Below are 19,796 nucleotides of genomic sequence, written 5' to 3' on the forward strand. Positions count from 1 at the left end.
TCAGAGTATCTTCTTTTAGCCACTCTGATTCCCTTATTCAGTATGTTCCTGGCCTGATTGTACAAGACTTTATCCCCAACTCTGTAAGCATCCTCTTTGGCCGATGAAGCTGCCTGAGTTCCGCTATAAACCATAGTTTGTCATTGTTAAATTTTAAATAAGTCCTAGTAGGAATGCACATATCCTCACAGAAACTGATATATGCTGTAACAGTATATGTGAGCTCGTCCAGGTCTGTGGCTACAGCCTCAAAAACACTCCAATCTGTGCAGTCAAAGCAGGCTTGTAGTTCCAGCTCTGCTTCATTGGTCCATCTCTTTACAGTCCTGAATACAGGCTTAGCAGATTTAAATTTCTGTCTTTAGGTTGGAAGAAGATGAACCAGACAGTGATCAGAGAGTCCCAAAGCTGCTCTAGGGACATAGCGATATGCATCCTTTATTGTTGTGTAGCATGTTGTGTTGTGTATTGTTAAAATCCCCAAGAATAATATTAACCGAGTCCAGGTATTGTTGTTCTGTGTCTGTGATTTGATCAGCCAGCTGTTGCAGCACCGCATTCAAACACGCATTTGGCGCGATATACACACTCACCAGAATAAACGAGGAAAACTCCCGCGGCGAGTAGAAAGGCTTACAGTTAATAAAGAGCGCATCCAAATTAGGACAGCACATCTTCTTTAATGTTGTTACATCTGTACACCAACTTTCATTGATGTAAAAGCATGTTCCACCACCTCTCGTTTTCCCCGTTAACTCCGCAATGCGATCTGCTCTGAACAGCTGAAAGCCCGGCAGATGTAATGTGCTGTCCGGAATGGCTTCACTCAGCCAGGTTTCTGTGAAGCACAAGGCAGCAGAGGTTGAAAAGTCCTTGTTTGTGCGGGTGAGGAGATGTAGTTCGTCCGTTTTGTTAGAGAGAGAGCGGAGATTCGCAAGATGAATGTTCGGCAGCGTTGTTCGAAAGCCCCGCCGACGGAGCTTGACCAGCGCGCCTGCTCGTCTTCCTTGCCTGCGTCTCATAGCACGTTTAAACAACACAGCCGCACATCCAACTAAAATGGCAAACAAAACGTCCGAATATTCAAAATCCGGGAAAAGATTGACTGGTATATGCTGACGAATGTTCAGCAGTTCGTCTCTGGTAAAACTGACTGGAAAAAGATTACTAAACACAGGACAAACAAACAAAAACAACAAACCAATAGAAGCACTCCACACCGAGGCGGCCATCGTGGCACCATCATTAACAGAATGACTTCTACACTGGAGTCAGCCATCCGCCTCTGCTGTGTTCCTGTACAGTACGTCTGCCTTAGTTAGGTGCAATATCATACAAGTGATGCACTATCACACAATAGCCCTAGTCCTCACCCACCCCCAGGGGTCCAGCCTACAGTCAGAACTGTGTGTAATGCTTGTTAAAGAAAGTGTGTTCAGTCCTCTACCAGAGTCACTGAAGACAACAAATCCGCCTGTGACAGACTCTCCCCTTCTCTGCCTTCAACAGCTGTCTCGGAGGACTTTTACTTTTCTTTCATTTTTTCCCCCCTCATGTCTTTTCCTTCTATTTAAATCCTGCAGCAAATTGGAACAGCAGTAATTAGGCGGTTAAAGCGCCTTCAGTAAGACACCAAGCTTTAGATTCCAGTGCCAAAGTTCAACACGCTGAAATGAAATTTAAACTCATTAAGGTGTTGAATTTTTATGGCTGGCTGCTGTTTTCTCTGAGTGTCCCAGGGCGCCTGGCCTTTTGATCGACTGCTGTAAGGACTCTGGATTTCTGTGTGACTGGCGAACTCCAGCGAACATGACATTTGCACGAGTGTCATAAAACAAGCGCTCACACCTGGCACCCTACCTCCCCGCACACACATGGGGTCAGTGTAATATTTAATAAAGGTGTGTGTATAATCAACTGGAATTAGCATTCATGGTCCCAAAACGCCCCCAAAGGGGAGGAAGGAGGGGTTGAGAGGAGACGTGGTTCTACTGTGAAGTCATCACTGACTGATCTTTCTATCTAACCCTCAGATTTCATTAATTATGTCCACGCCTAAAACAAAAGCAAAGGGGAATTGCACCTTTCATATGCACAGTGCCAGGGGCCCTATGCTGACAGCACCTTTCACTCTCCTGTCTCCATTGTGTCCCATTCCCCTGTTTCTTGCCTCTACCCATGTCGTTTGAAATTCAACAACTGCTCTCAGTTGGGTCAACAAAGTCTGTGCGCCTTTGGAGTTGTGGAACAGTGTTCCTCTCTGCTTTGTACCATTGGCGGTAGTCTTGTGTATCCAGACCTTATGGTAAAAAGTCTGATCCGTATTGCATTTTATTCTGGCCAAGAACAACCTGCTTAGATAGGAAAAGCCGTCTGACTGAAATGCAAAACGATCAATCACAGTTCAAATTGATCCTACATGCCATTTAGGGGCAGGCCTAGGAAATATTTTTTTTACCAAAATAATAGACCAGCAAAGAAAAAAACTATTTTAATAATGCAGTGACAGTCTCCATGAACGATTGTACAGAAAACACACAGAAAATAAATGCAGACTGTTTCACAGACATAATAGAGCAAACAAAGAAGAATATGCAGATCTGCATGTAAATGTCTAGTATCCTTGCTACTAAAGATGGGTTGACACTGTACTATTTTGGTAAGGATTTTGCAGACACATTTTTGAGACATATGTCAGGGATCGACAAAGACTTATTTTGTCATAGTGCAAAATCGGCAGCCTTTGAGCGCTTGTTCTTTGATAGTCAATGAATTGCCATTGCGATGAATCTTAGCCTGTGTGCCCTTACTTGTGGAAGTTGCATACAGCCAGCCAATCAGATTAGAGCTTTCTAGATGGAGAAAGTACTTTCCAGTTTTTTTGTGCTATATGCACACAACGGACTGAACAAACTGATCCAAAACACAGCTAGTGAAATTATCATAGGTTGAAAGGTGATTACTGGGGAACCACAGCATTGAACCATGTTCCTCTGCCTGGTAGATTGAGATAAATGATCAGTGAGCGAGCATCATCTCTCATGCTCCCACCGCTGTCAGGAAGCATATGGGGACAGCGCAAAGGAATGGCCACAGTCTAATCATATGTGATGACTCTAATGAATCAGTCACTTGTCATTAAGCTGTGCCTAAACCTTCCTAATAGAGTGTTGCTCATAAATCTATTTGCCGTAATCAGGAAAAAATCAGTCGCACAGGTTTAGATTCATTTCCCAAGTATTTAGACTGTGCATGAAATTATGGCACAGGTGATACACACAAGTGATGATTCGCTGGCTGGTTCCAGATGTTTAGTCTGATTGCTTTTGACATTGTTTTTGTATAATGACTTGATGCGTACATGCAAATGTATACAGTCATAATTAATGTACGTATATTGCATATTCCTTTTATAAGATATAATGCCTTTACAAGTTGTTTATTGTATGTCAATAGCCACTATGAAATGTGAATGTCTCCTCTCACTTATTATTTTCTCTGTTCTCTTGTTTTGCTTCCTCCAAACCTATCTCTTAAACAGCCACTCCTTGCATTAAAGCCATCAGTCCCAGTGAAGGCTGGACGACAGGGGGTGCCACAGTCATCATCATTGGAGATAACTTCTTTGACGGTCTACAGGTCATCTTTGGCACCATGCTGGTCTGGAGTGAGGTCAGTTACCTTCGCATGTTATCAGTTCTGTTTTATGCCAAACTTCAGATGTGAAAATGGTGCAGTTAAAGCCATGTACCATGATCTAGCAGGTGACATCACAGTTTGATTTTCAACCAGCGACAAAATTAATCTGGAAAACGTTGCCCATTGTTGCCCAAATGTTGCGCATTTTGGCAATGGCAAAATAAATGTCAAGAAGATGAAAATATTGAGCTGAAATATTCTCCTAAAAATCTTTGTCTGTATTCAGCAAAAGAAAGTCATACATATCTGGGATGGCATGAGGGTGAGTAAATGATGAGAGAATTTTCATTTTTGGGGAACTATCCCTTTAATTCAAGATATATTCTCTGGAAACCAGTTTGCTTTTCAAGTAAATTTATCTTGTTTTAGGAAGTATAGATATGCTTATTGGAAAAAAATAAGATTAAGAAAATTATTTTTTGCAGTGTTTTGGTCAAGTGTTTCAGCCTGTTTTCCTGTCTGTATCGCTGTCTTCTTTTACTCATTCTCTCTTTGAGCTGATTTTCTGCACTGTTCATGTTGAGAGCAGCCAGATGAAAGAGGTAATTCTATAAAAAGCCTCTCATTGACAATTCCATATTTATCTGAGAGGTGAGAAGTGCAGTGTCTGGCAAATGAAAGCCCAGCTAAGTGAGTAATGAAAGGGACAGTTTAAAGCCATGTAAAGCATCGGCACTGCTGCTGGCTTTGAATGTGACAGAGCTTTTGCATGGAAACTGAGCGCTCACTCTGCTTTGTAGAGACACGGCTCCTCTTCAAAAAGGATTGAGCGCAAGCACCACAAGCAGTCAAATCATTGTCTAATCAGAGAACAAAGCACTCCTGTTTAATAGCTCAGCTTATAGACAAGGGTAAGAGGAATGCATGTTCATAAGCATTGTACAACACTTGTGTGTTTACGTATCTATTCAGAGCTCACTTAAGAATCAGAAAATAGAGATGTATAAAAGGAGAGAGAGGACAGATTTTTGAATGGGTAATGATAAGAACTGTCTTCAGCTCCAGCTGAGAAAAGTCAGCAAATGGAACTAACAGAAGAGGTCATTTCTCACTCCAGAATTATGGTTGACCTCCACCCTGTCAGCTCCTCCCATACAAAAGAAATATTATAAAATCATAAATGAGTTCTTTTAATATCTCAACTGTTCCCCCTAAACAGCATTGGAATGAAATGAGGGCAAATGGAGCCAGATTCTATTTTCTCCTTAGAAAAGTACATTAGTAATTTCAGGTCTCCTGTAGAGTTTCAGGCAAGATCTCAATAATGTCACAAACTGTGCTCAGATTTACCAAGATACTAAAGTCAAAATCAAAATTAAGTGATTTCAATATAAATGCAAATACTGTATTTCTCATCATATTCTTCCAAGACTGATTTATCTGAGATATGCTATACAAATTGTTTTATAGCTCTATACTCTTACTCTGTCAACAATTGCAGTATCTGATTTGTCTCTAGTTTTATTTATTTATTTTTCTTAAAACCTCTGAGACCCAGTTTATACTTAAATGAAACATAACTGAGAAGTTATTAAAGATCAAACTCTGAGCGATAATAATCTACTCTGTCTTATTTCAGCTTACTTGTTGTATTGACTAACACCTCAAGTAAAAAAAGTAAATAAAATATTGACAACAAAATATTGGCAAGAAAATTGGAAAAGCATCCATAATTGAGTTTAAAACATCAGTTCTAATTTCTTCCTTCTTTCTCTCCTTCCTCTTTCAGCTCATAACCCCTCACGCCATACGAGTTCAGACTCCTCCCAGACACATTCCCGGGGTTGTGGAGGTCACTCTGTCCTACAAGTCAAAACAGTTCTGCAAAGGTACACCGGGCAGATTTATCTACACAGGTAACCACAATATAAAGCACCTTTACATTATAAGCACCATATCTTCTTTCCTGTTCACCTGTTCTTGATTTTACATTGGTCGGGGTGAGTAACAGTTGCCCAGTGAACAGGGCTCTGTTTCCTGTAGCGAGAAACCTTCGCAATAGAAGAATCCAACCTATTTCCTGAGCACACAGCTTAATAGCTTAACTTCTACATCCAACTCCATGAACATCCGGCAGCCTGAACAGATAAGGGAAATGTAGAACTTATCTTATGGAGAAAAGAGAGGTCACATGTGATATCTCCTTGCTCTAAAATGGGTTTACTATATACTTTACTTATTGGAATCAAGGGTTCTGCCAACAAAAAGTAATTAACTTCAGTGTTATAGAAGTGAGGGAATGTGTGATGAAATCTAACAGTAAAATGACGTTAAATCAGTGGGTGAAGAGGTGAAGAGCCTAGGGGCTCAACAAATCTTTTATCACAGTGATATCAAATGACCATATACAGGATACTGTATATACTATATATATATATTAGAGCTGTCAGAATTAACACGTTAACGCATGCGATTAATTAATAAAGTTTATCGTGTTAATTTTTCTTAATCACGATTAATGTATTTACAGCATAAACCAGCAGAAATACTTACTGGAAGGGCGGGAACCTTTGCGATTTGTCCGGCCGGAGTTATTACACTGATGGACACAACTTCAAACACATACACAACAGTGCTTACGTGTCAGTGATAAAATGATGGAGAAAGATCCTCTTAACACTATGATGTACAAAACAAGCTCAGATGTGACTTTTGATAGAAATCAAGTATTTTTCAGCCTATGTTAGGTGCATTTTAATTGCCACACAAGCACGTCAAGTCTTAACTATCACCAAAATGCAGAATGAGAAGTTTTTCTGCAAGCTTTGGAGTTCAAAGCGGCAATTGACGCTGGCATTGACATGAATCATGACACAGCTTCACGATTGCTGAAGGAAAACGGATAGTCACAGTCTGACGGCTGATTAATATTGTGGCGGATAAGAGTTTAAGAGATTTAATGCCCATTTCAATGAAAATGCATGGGGAGACTTGTTATTTCAATTAGTCAAACTCCCACTTAGACTTTGGGAAACATTTAATGTTACTTGAATTGGTGCTATTTTAGTGCATTTCTGTCTTTATACTGTAGAAGGCTTTGTTTAGAAAATATGAATAAAGCATTATGTTGTTACATGTTGTTTTGTTTTCTTTCCTAATATGGAAATAAATGCATTTTGACAGGAAAGAAGTATATATAGTGTCAAATTTCAGCACTTTCAAAATCATTGATTAATCGTGAACTAGTCAAGTCATTTTAATTTGTATAGCGCTTTTCACACAGCTTTACAGAAAATCATGCTTTAACAGAAAATTAAACTGTAATATCTATAAAGTCTTAGAGTCATCATTGTGTAATTGTAAATTGTGTATAAAAATAAATAATTAAATAGTTAAATAATAATTGTATTTAGAACCCCAGTGAACAAGCCGAAGGCGACTGTGGCAAGGAACACAAAACTCCATAAGATGTTGGTTAATGGAGAAAAATAACCTTGCGAGAAACCAGGCTCACTGTGGGGGCCAGTTCCCCTCTGGCTAAATAGCATGAATATAATGCCAGTATTAGTTATTTGTGTGCAGTGCATGTCATGGTTTAAAATGAGTAAACTAAGTAATGATGGAATATAGCGTGGTAGAAGGTCACTTAAGTACTGTGGATCTAGACCATTCAAATCTTTGTGTGTAGTTAACAGACTTTTAAAATTAATATGAAATTTAACAGGTAGCCAATGTAATGACGATAAATTTGGACTAATATTATCATATTTCTTGGTTCTAGCACTCTGGCAGCTGCATTTTGAATGTGCAGTACATCCTCCTAGTAATGCATTACAATAATCTAGTGTTGAGGTTATGAACGCATGAATTAGTTTTTTGGCATCAGCAACAGAGAGCATGTGTCTTAACTTGGTGGAAGAATGCTGTTCTACTTTGGAAATGTGATTTTCAAAGGACAAATTGGTATAAAATATAACACCTAAGTTCTTCGCTGTAGAAGATGACGTAACAGTACATCCATCGAGAGTTAAATTATATTTTTAGAGGATTTTGGTCCAATAATTAGTACCTCTGTTTTGTCGGAATTGAGTAAAAGGACATTTCTGGCCATCCAGTCTTTCATTTTATTGATACACTCTGCTAATTTGGAGAATTGTGAAATTCCGTCAGGTTTAGAAGAAATATAAAGTTGTGTATCGTCGGCATAACAGTGGAAACTTATTCCATGATTCCTGATAATATCTCCGAAGGGAAGCATATATAAGGTGAAAAGTTTTAGAGGCCCTAAAACTGATCCCTGTGGCACTCCATACTTAACTTTTGTTTGATTTGCCAATTTCTTGTTTACACATACAGTACAAAGTGGTAGCAGTCTGATAAATAGGACCTGAACCATGCTAATGCAAGTCCACTAATGCCAACATAATTCTCCAACCTTTTTCAAGAGAATGTCGTGAGCTATGGTATCGAAGGCAGCACAAAGAAAGCACTAGAAAAGAAATGCAGCCACGATCAGATGATAAGAACAAGTCATTTTTAACTCTGATAAGTGCAGTCTCTGTACTGTGATGGGGCCTAAATCCTGAGCCACAGTACTGAATAAACACCTAGGATTGTTGTGGTTATGTTCTATGAGTTTTCTAAAATATGCTGACCTGGCAGTGTTTAGTGCCTGTCTGTAGCTACAGACACTATCCTTCCATGCACTGCGAAATACCTCAAATTTTGTATTCTTCCACTTGTGCTCCATTTTCCGAGCTGCTCTCTTGAGAGCATGAGTGTGATCATTGTACCATGGTGTGGGGCTTTTTTCTTTCATTTTCTTTGATTGAAGGGAGGCGACACTATCAAGAGTGCTAGAGAAAACTGTATTTATATTTTCTGTTATTACTTCAAGTTCTTCTTGACTTTTTGGCTTACTGAGAATGTGAGACAATTCTGGAAGATTATTAGTGAAGCTATCTTTAGTGGTCGAAAGAATAGTTCTACCTGAATGATAGCGTGGTGTAGATTGAGTGACATTAGCTGATCGCAGCAAACAAGAGACGAGGTAATGATCTGAGATGTCATCGCTCTGCGGTTCAATTTCTATAGTATCAACATCAACGCCATATGACAGAATTAAATCTAGTGTATGATTATGGCGATGAGTTGGTCCTGTCACATTTTGTCTGGCTGCAAGAGAGTTGAGAATATTGATAAATCCTAATACCAATGTGTCCTTTTCATTATCTATGTGAATGTTGAAGTCACTAAAAATGTAAGCTCTATCTATAGTAACTACTAGATTCTGAACATTTGCAAATTCACCAAGGAAATCAGAATACGGCCCGGTGATCTATATACTGTAGCAAGGGCAAAAGACGACAGATAATTTTTATTTATATCTGACGGTTAAGCATTATTAATTCAAAAGACTTAAACTTATATCCTGTCATCTGAGTAACACCAAGAACGTCACTGTAAATTGTAGCAACACCTCCTCCTCAACCCTTCAGACGAGGCTCATGTTTATAACAATAACCTGGGGGAGTAGTTCATTTAAACTAATATATTCATCTGGTTTAAGCCAGGTTTCAGTCAAACAGAGCACATCCAAACTATGATCTGTAATCATTTAATTTACAATTAGTTCTTTGTTTAAAGAGATCTAATGTTTAGTAGCACTACCTTTATATGATGTTTATCTTACATTTTGTTGTTGTTTTTTCAAGTTTGACCTTAATACATTTTTTCTTTTAAATTATTCAGTGAGGGGTTTGTGTTTGGTAGTTCCTAGGTGATACAGTCTCTATGTGTTGTAGTTTATGTGACCTGTGTGACATCTCAGGGCTGCTAGCAGACATTCGGATTAACCTTTTTGTCTGCTTTCTGGCAAAAACACTATATTGTGTATAGGCACGTTACATATTCTGTTTACATATACTGTGTAATATGTGTATACACAATATAGTGTTTTTGCCAGAAATTCAACATTAATTGTTTATTATTTCATAACTTTGTAGTTATAACTATTTCTTTAATAATCCACTGAATTATAGATACATGGTACGTCATACTATTTGATTATTTTCATATATTCATAACAAATGAATAAGCCTGCATCAGTATACAAACAGTTCTACATTATGTAACATTTGATTTAAAGACAAAATACTAAAAACAGTAAAACTAATATTATAAAACGGATAATTCAAATTTAAAAAACTGATTGGATGTGCTGTTGTTGAAGTTGTTATAAAATAGCTGATATGAACCACTGATTGCACTTTAATTTTATTTTTAATTGAATTGATTTTTACACACGTAAATGATGTAAAGCAGTCCTGCCTACTGCTAGACTCGGAAAATCTCCACTGGTTGGCACATTTATACCATTGCACAATATATACCATCATACGTCCAGCCCTAGCTGAGCCTGCAGCTTTTCAGTTTAAAATTAGTGTTAGCAGTCAAAGTACAAGTGTAGCTTTTTTGAAGTGTTAAAACACTGAAGGGAGCAATGCTAAAGGCCTGTCTCATCAATAGGTTTAAACAGTGCACAGCTGTGGGTATTGTTGGCTCAGTAGGTGTCTATCTATATGCCTGTGCATTCATGGGTGTGAATGAGCATGCTCATGCGTTTATGGTGCTGGACTTGGCTTCTTTTCATGGCCCATTCAGCAAGCACATGGGCCGGTATGGGGGAGGGATTTAGACATTCACACAACCACATAAACACACATATATTCACAAGCACACATACACACACTTCCAAATCAGAGGGCAGATGGTCACCCCCTTTTATGGCTGTACTTCTCGATGGTCCCCTTTTGCTAAAGCTTCAAGCTCAATAATCATCAAAAACACTTTGAGTCTGCAACTGATTAAAAGTGCAGTTTTAATGCATGCAGTGCTCAAATTCAGTTTAAACCGAATGCTGATAATGACAAGAGACAATTCCGAATGCAGGGCTGTCTGTATCTTTCTTTAACCTACTTAACAATATTAAAATGGGTTGTAGAAAGCTGCTGCTGATCTGACGCCCTCCCTTAGGTTGGCCCCATTGTGCCCCTGCTGTTCCCCTATGTTGTTGAGCATTTTAGGCATCTCCTGGACAGTAGCACACTACTGCAGCAGGACGTCAGCATGCATGCCTCTCTTTCCTGGCTCCAGTTGGCACCTGTGCCGTGCCCAGTTGCCAGTGGGTACTAATCATAGAGTATTGGCAAAGCTATGTGGCAGCTGGCAGTAGAATTACACATGGGGCATCTGGCGCTTCTAATCAACTTCTGTCAGGCAGAGGAGATGGAGAACTAATTAAATCAATGGTGCACTGATGCTGCCGTGCTCAAGCACCACACAGCCATGCGGAAAGGCTGGGCCGTACCTGGAGAACATCCCTTACAATCACACTGAAGATAAAAGACAATCCTTTCAGTGCAAAATTCATTGCATTTTGCCTGTACTTTTCTCTCCAGTATTTATTCACAATAAGTGCATGATTGAAGAATTTTGTCTTTACGTTTACATCATGATGACGATTACATCTGACACCCTTCCATCTGTAGTGATAGAACTGTGTTTTGGCTTTGACACTCTGATTATGAACCCAGTGACCACCCGGTAATGGATTCCTTAAAAGCCTCTTAGATAATGGATGATGTCATTTCAGAGGTCTCTGGATTTTTTAGCATTCTTGGCACACACTCGTGTGAACTGTGCCTCTGGAAGGCCAACAGTTTAAAGTTAAACACAAATCGTAGGATGATAAAAGCACATACGGTGGGGTCCAAAAGTCTGGGACCACATGTGAAATTGCTTCTATTTTCCTTTTTCTTTTTTTTTTTAATTTCATGTAAAATTTCCTTTAGAAATATTATCAGTATAACAATTTGAGTGAAAATTTTAATTGAAAGTATAAACATTTTTGTTGTTGTTTTGCATTTGGTATGTTCCTCTTATGCTTTAGTAATTACATTCATCTGAGCTCACATGGACTTCACAAGTTTGTGCAAAAATTAATGATCCATGTTTTCTCAGCGAGATTTGAGAATGTTCTAGCATATTGTGTACTTCAATGGAAGCAATGAAATCTGACCTTTTGTACTATAGATTTAACATGGTCAATGTCATGCAATTGCTTATTTGATTAGTGACTTAGAAATAGTGAAGAATCTCAAATATTTCTTATTCATTTTACATGATTACATCATGTCCAGGTTTAAATTAGATTTTAAATCCCAGATAAGACCTTTGGACCTTTGTTAAAAGACGACACTGAAGTTGAGGTACAGTACAGTCACAAACACAAGCTCTTATGTGGAACACCCCAGTTCTGGGGCCTCTCTGCAATTAAACATCCAAAAGCTCTCTGCAATTATATTTATCATCACAAACAATTAAACCGGCTCCACCTGGGACATTACCCATCCTGCATGGCACTCAGCAGATAAGGGAATGAATCATGCCTCCCTATTTGAGTTCTCCCTCTCTTTCTCCCCCCCCCCTTTCAATTCATCTGCAACAAATGCATTTCCATGTTTGGTTGTGTATTACCTCTCACCTGATTGCCATGTTTACATCATTTGTCAGAGGGGGTTTTCCCTCTGGTTTTTGGGGAAAGAAGCAGAGTTATAATGCTATCTGCCAGAGAGAGTATGCGAATTCGTGTGTGGCCAATAGATTGGAGGTGCTGATGAATCACCTGAAATGTTCAGCAAGCAATTCGTTGCTACTCAGTATGCAGGCCAGTAGGCTGAAAAGCACCCATCAGGCCTGATATTAAAAGACCCCCACTCGATCACATTAGGGGGAGCTCTCTTACGCCTGCACAATGATTAAGTCTATGAGAAACATTTGTCACTATAAGCGAGGAAAACCAGACTTCAGATCATACACAGAATTCACAGATAAAATATGCTTTGTATGCTTTCCCCCTCTCTTAATGTAAACACATATATAGTCGGGTCCAAAAGTGTGAGACCACTAGTGAAAATACTTCTATTTTGCATTTTTCAAAAAAAAATTGTTTTTTTTAATTTCAGAGTATTTGGTCTGTCCCTCTTTTTCTTTAATGGCAGCATGTATAGTACTCAAGCTGACTCCACAAGTTTGTGCAAAACCTGATGATCCATATTATCTCTATTATTTGAGAATGTTTCAAAGAGCATTGATGGATGCAAGAAAAACTGATCATTTGTCAAAAAGTTAACACTGTCAGTGTCAAATTTGCTTACATTTGATTAGTGATCTAGTGCAGATTCTTAAATATTTTGTATTCACTTTAATGTCACAACGTTTCTTTGTTATAAATTCTTTAAAATTTGTTTTCCACATTTAAATTATATTTTGAATTCCAGATTTTCAAAGTGGTCTTTAAATGTACTTTAATATACTTTAAATGTAGATTTAAACAAAACACACAGTATTTTATGTTTAGTATTATGGTAACACTATACAATAAGGTTCCATTCGTTAACATTAGTTAATGCATTAGGTATCATGAACAAACAATGAACAATATATTTTTTACATCATTTATTGATCTTTGTTAACATTAGTTAATAAAAATACAACTTCTGTCAGAATACAACTTTTTCAACTTCCTGTTGTCTTATATTTTTGGACCCCACTGTACATGTAAATTAATTGTGGTTTCCATATAAAATAATTATAAGAAAATACAATTTAGATTAAAACAAAACAAATTTTATGTCCAACTTTATTCCAATCATTAGATTTGACAGCGGAGGGTTTTTTTTTCTTGAGTGGGTTGAGTGATTGTTCGATTTTGATAATGAGACTCTTTAACTGTATTGACAAATGGCGGCACACTGGGTGATCATTGATAGCCATTCCAATTAAAATGCTAAACCTCGGCATGGTGGAGATTGTAAACAAATAGATATAGAGAAATTGGTTTGCTCAGTCACAGAGTGTCTTCAGTGGGGCCATTTCACACAGATATCTCTGCCTTTTAGATGCTGCTGCTCAGGATTAAGAAAACAAGTCATCCATTTTATGGACACAGGTTCCAAGATTTTTTTTCTCTCCATGTCTTAAAGTGATGCCTTATTTAGCTTGTCGGATTTTCCAAATAAAAGCAACCACTGAGTTTATGGGAAAATGGATAAAAATGAGATTGAAAGGTATTGATCCCCATGTGGGGAGGGCTGGGGAAAAACAGGCCTCATCTATATAGGGAGAGAAATGAAGCAATAATTCAGGCAGGCATCAAACACCCTGCCACTGAGACTATCGATTCCTATCCACAGCATATGAGATCACACCTGAATGAAAGAGAGCTCTAGGGAAAAGAGCTAGAGAGGAAGAGAGTGTAAAACGGACTCTGCCATTCCCTAACATGAACAAAACATTACCACCCTGACATTAACAGCTCTGTACAAAGCCCACAAGTGCCTGATAAAAGGTTCTGCTAAAGACCACTCTGCTCCGTCAGTCAGGGACTCTGTTTGTGCCCCACAGGTCTATGTGTGGTCAGCTGATTCAATTTACCCCCAGCAACTCAGAGCTAACATCTGCTCTCCAAAACAGGAAAGCCACAAATGCTGTGTTCTCGCCAGTTTAAAAACTGTCACCCACCCACCCTCTGCCCTCAGGCTTTTGTGTGAGATATTAAGTGTGGTATTTAAGGTATTTTAAGAGTTACTGTTTTGACTGGGCTCTGTCTGGTTTTGACAGCATTCAGAGTGGTGTCTTTAGTAGTTGCTTATTCTACCCATCCGTGCTCAATCCCTTCCTCTCTTTTCTTCATCCCTGCGGGCCTGTAGTTATTATTGTGAAATATGATGCAACCTGGCTCTGCCTTCATGAAATATCAATGAGCATTGATCTGTGTGATTGTGAGGAATCCTTCAAGCAGTAGTTGTTGTTCATTTATTTATTTATTGCTTGATATGTTTTACTCGTTTTGATCCCATCCTCTCAAAAAAAGAGGGAAGTAGTGGATTGTTAATATATTTGTTGCTTTATTTTTTGGGGAAAATCAGGTCTGTTCCTTGGTAGTTTCTCTGTTCACAAGGCAGACAATTCAATTTGCGCCTCTCAGAGGTCTGTTTAAATTGGCAACAGTCTTGTATTTGCTTATATTGATCATATTCATTAAACATAACAAGATGGCATTGTACAGTAGGCTGTACAGCAGATATTCTGCTCCTTTCATTATTGATTTTGTAGATTTTATTTCAGGCTGAGAGCTCAAGACATCACGCATGACCTTTTAATTCTCCTTCGCGTATGAAATTGGAGAGCTTCATTGAATCTGTGATCACATGAGACCAACTCTATCATGTATGTTGGGTGACTATCTAGTATCGCCCTATGTGTTATTTTTGTCAAGAAACCATTCTGTGAGCCCAAAAAGAAATGGAAACCACAGCTTGCATGTTTCTTAATATGACATTTTAAAAGTAAACAAGTGCACAGACAGTTGAAAGGTGTTCCTCTGTAAATATACACATCTACAGTGTGTGGTTTGGTAAACAATGTCACCCACCAAGTAAGACATAGAGGTCCGGAAATGAACATACTCATGGGGTTTCACTTCCCTGTTTCAGTGTATCAAGTCTATCAGTCTAAAACACAGTTTTGTTAGAACTTTCTGACAAAGTTAATTTCATGACCTGACACAGGAGGTGTTTCTCTCTCTCTCTCTCAGTAAGTGTGCATTATCCAGTTGGCTGGTGAGAGGATGGTACAGTATGTGAAAATCAATAACAATGAGGGAGAGTAAACATGTACAGATATCTTGGAGAGTGGCAGAGCACAGTTTAGCCTGAGATCTGGCCCATTTATCTCTGTATCAACACATTAACTCATGGCCCTCCTCAGAGGTCCCCTGCACTACAGGCCCATGCCTTATTATGCTAACACAAGGGTCCTCTTTAAAGAGACATACTTTAGATTGCCATGTCCAGGCCCTCACAAAGTTCTGCTCCCAAAGCCACTTCATTATTCACTCTTAAAATGTTTAGTGGCTACTCACTCAAGACCAGCTCTGCTTTTGCTAATATACTGTAGCATATGCATTCTTAAAGACAACATGAAATCAAAATTTACCCGATTTACTTGCCACTAAATGTCCCTGGTCTTATTGGACATTTCAGATTTTTCTCGTTTTATAGTCATTCATCAGTATGTAATAACATCGTATGCCTCTAACATGGCTTTTCTGCTCCGCTAATGTAAGCAAGGACACATGGGTGGAGAAAAATAATAACCAATAATATCATAGAACATGTTTTTATGATCCAATCAAATCCCGAAAATCAAGTGCCTGGTCTACATCGTTTCCTGCGGAATATTCCATTTCACTCGAAAAATGTCACATTATGGAAGTTAAATAAGTTGCACATCTTGTTTCATGTTGTCTTTATGCCACAGAAGCTGCACTGAAGAAATGTTTAACCTGAAACATATGTTTCATGTGGTAACATCTAAATTAATTGGTTTTAAGTCAACAAATATTATTTAACATCACTGACTCAACTTGAATACATTAAGTTACACAAACAAAGCTAAATTTAAGGGTCAGATAAGGTAAAAAATAAAAATTGCAGGTTACCATTTTTTACACTATATATATATACAGCTATAATGCATAACTTTTTACACTTAAAAAAAAAAAAAGGATTTTTGTCAGGTAACCTAAAAAAATAGCTTCAAGTGGTAACATCTAAATTAATTGGTTTCTGTCAAGTTTTTTTGTTTTTTGTTCTCCCCTTTTTCTCCCCAGTTTGGAATGCCCAATTCCCAATGTGCTCCAAGTCCTCATGGTGGCGTAGTGACTCGCCTCAATCCGGGTGGCAGAGGACGAATCTCAGCTGCCTCCACGTCTGAGACCGTCAACCTGCACATCTTATCACTTGGCTTGTTGAGCGCGTTACCGCGGAGACATAGCATGTGTGGAGGCTTCACGCCATCCACCGCGACATCCACGCACAACTCACCACGCGCCCCACCGAGAGCGAACCACATTATAGCAACCACGAGGAGGTTACCCCATGTGACTCTGCCCTCCCTAGCAACCAGGCCAATTTGGTTGCTTAGGAGACCTGGCTGGAGTCACTCAGCATGCCCTGGATTCGAACTCACGAATTCCAGGTGTGGTAGTCAGCGTCTTTACTCGCTGAGCTACCCAGGACCTGGTTTCCGTCAAGTAAAAAAATATTATTTTTTCATTACTAAGTCAACCTGACTACATTAGGTTACATCATCTAATTATCTTTAAAGGTTAGACTACCAGCACTCTCTTTCTTTTTCTTTAATTCTCACCTATATCCATGTCAGACTTATAAAAGTAAAATTGCACAACACAGTCCTTCATTCAGCCTCCATCTGTTAATTTATTATAACGAATTTCTACAATCAGCATTCCTCAACCCTCATTCCTGCCCCGCTCGGCCGCTTCTGTGCTCTGCCCCACTCCACACTTCCATTCCCTGTCACCAAACCAGCAATAGGCCTGATTACAGGAAGCCTATTTAGATATGATGTATTGTCAGCCGCAGGGTAGTTTTGAATCATTCTGTCACATTCGTCTGTTTTTGTTGTTCTTTCCTTTGCCGATAGCTGTGGTCTGTTCTCCATCATGCCCCGGGATTGTTTTAACTGTTTTTTCATCTTGCTTTTTAAGTAAACAGCCAGTCAATCACATGCAGTGAGTGACTGTGCATCCAGGCAGCCACGAAAGAGTTCAGGTTAATGCTGCCGCTCAATCAGGGAGCCATTCAGCTCTGCTGTGTTTCACTGCATGAAGACTTCTATTAAGATCGTAGATGTTATTAGCCAATGTCAACTGCTCTTTAATGAAGTTAGTGCTTATTTTAAAAGTAAACATGACATTTTACTGAGTATGTTGGGATGCAGCCTTGGTTTGACTTTTTACAAATAACTTCTTTAATTTCAGTGTTGTTGTACATTTCAGATTTTAGGCTTAATGCAGAGGCGCCATGCACCTTGTGTTTTGAGGGGGCACCAGTGAGATTTTCTGGCTGACTTGGTGTTTTAAAACTTTTTCTTATACAGAAATAAGTGTTAGATGTGTTAGTCTAGTGGTACAGATTTGTTTAGCACCTAAGGGACCTGGGTTCAATTCATACATATTTCAACATACTGTGTATATATGTAAATATATATATATATATATATATATATATATATATATATATATATATATATATATATATATATATACACACACACACACAGTACTGTACAAAAGTCTTCACAAAAGCATTTGTCTTAAGATGGTTATTTATATCTTCAGCTTTAGTGTATCAATAGGAAATATAAATGTTAGACTCCCAAACATTACTTTTGCAAATAGAAAAGATTAGAATAGAAGAACAGGGAGCCCTGCAACAAATGTCACGGCCCTCACAAAGCCCCCCACTGAACATCGTGTCAGTCTGTGATTACATAAAGTGACAGAAGCAATTGAGACAGCCTAAACCGATAGAAGAACTGTGGTGAATTCTCCAAGAAGCTTGGAACATCCTATCTGCCAACAACCAAGAAAAACTGTGTCCAGGTGTACCCAGGAAAATTGGGGCTGTTTTAAAGGCAAAGGTGGTCACACCGAATATTGATTTAGCTTTTTTTATGTTTACTGAACTTTGTATGAGATTAAATGATAAATGAAAACTATTTATGACATTATTTTTGAAGATATCCTCACTATGCAACATTTTTCACAAGTGCCTAAAACTTTTGCACAGTACTATATATATATATATATATATATATATATATATATATATATATATATATATATATATATATTCAGATAGTTCAACCAAAAATGAAAATTCTCTCATTATTTACTCACCCTCATGCCATCACAGATGTATATGACTTTCTTTCTTTTGCAGAACACAAACAAAGATTTTTAGAAGAAAACCTCAACTCTGTTGGTCATTACAATGCAAGTGAATGGTGACCAGACCTTTTTAGCTCCAAAAATCACATAAAGGCTGCATAAAAGTAATCTAGTGGTAGACTTCAGTGGTTAAATCCATATCTTCTGAAGCGATATGATAAGTCTGGGTGAGAAACAGATCAATATTTAAGTCCTTTTTTGACAATAGATTTCCACTTTTACTTTCACATTCTTTCATATTTTGAAAGTGAAAGTGGAGATTTATTGTTAAAAAAAAAGGACTTAAATATGGACATGTTTCTCACCCACACCTATCATATCGATTCTGAAAATATGGATTTAATCACTGGAGTCATATGTATTCATTTTATGTGACTTTTATCTGATTTTTGGAGCTTCAAACGTCTGAGTATTGATTTTTTGGATGAACTGTCACTTTAAAGTTGTTGTTTTTGTTTGTTTGTTTGGTTGGTTGGTTGGTTGGTTGGTTGGTTGTTTGGTTGGTTGGTTGTTTGTTTGTTTTGTTTAATGTTTCAGGTTCATTTTTTTTTTTTTTTTTTCAGTTGAATCAAACCAAAACATTTCAATATTACCATATAAAGCACATTTTGTAGGTTTACATATTTTTATTTTTTTTTCAGTGAAGTTAGCTGGATAAACATTTGCTTGTTCTCATTAAGCGATAAATCCCACCTGCCATTGGATGTTGTCCAGCTCTGTATTGAGAGTCACTGATCGACAGTCAGAGCTGCCTCGTTCATCGGTGAAGGAGGGCCAGGCTGGGCACAGCTTGTGTTCAGGGCTCCAGGGGTCTGGTTCTGTCTGGGCCCTTGGCCATCTGAATCCACTCCACTGCACTGAGAGGCTGCCCACAGTCTGTCTTCTCAGCTGTGGAGCTGAGGGGAGCTGGGCTAACTCCCTCAGGAAACGTCCAGGCTGCGGCCTACAGGGCAAACAGAAGGGAGGCCAGTCGAGAGAGAGGCTGTTATAGCTCTGCTTTACCCCCAGCTTCAACAGAACAATTAACTGTGAGCCAGAGGACCCCAGTGCTCAATTGCTATTTTTTACTCCTCCTCTGTTGTGTTCGAGATTTAAGCTTCAGGCTAAAGAAAGGCGGTCAGTTCACAAAGAGAGAAAAAGAGTATAAGTGTGTGAGAGAGAGAGCGAGTGAAGAGTGAACAACTATTAGAGTGATCTCTTAGTATCAGAGAGCCTTTGCTACACAATGTCCGATACACAAATCTCATTTTATTACAGTGCTTGAGTGTTAATGTCA

The 19,796-nt window shown here is 38.5% G+C and overlaps 1 protein-coding gene across 3 annotated transcripts in view; it reads left to right on the top strand.

Moving 5' to 3' along the window:
• LOC127412905 (transcription factor COE1-A-like) overlaps positions 1 to 19,796 on the top strand; it is a 170,084-nt gene that overhangs the window by 117,178 nt on the left and 33,110 nt on the right. For all 3 annotated transcript variants that reach the window (XM_051649617.1, XM_051649618.1, XM_051649619.1), the window contains exons 9-10: positions 3,542 to 3,672; positions 5,429 to 5,555. In XM_051649617.1, the coding sequence (XP_051505577.1) occupies positions 3,542 to 3,672; positions 5,429 to 5,555 (258 nt within the window). The remainder of the gene's footprint in view (positions 1 to 3,541; positions 3,673 to 5,428; positions 5,556 to 19,796) is intronic.

This window comes from Myxocyprinus asiaticus, chromosome 22 (assembly GCF_019703515.2).
Source record: "Myxocyprinus asiaticus isolate MX2 ecotype Aquarium Trade chromosome 22, UBuf_Myxa_2, whole genome shotgun sequence".
Classification (NCBI taxonomy): Eukaryota; Metazoa; Chordata; class Actinopteri; order Cypriniformes; family Catostomidae; genus Myxocyprinus; species Myxocyprinus asiaticus.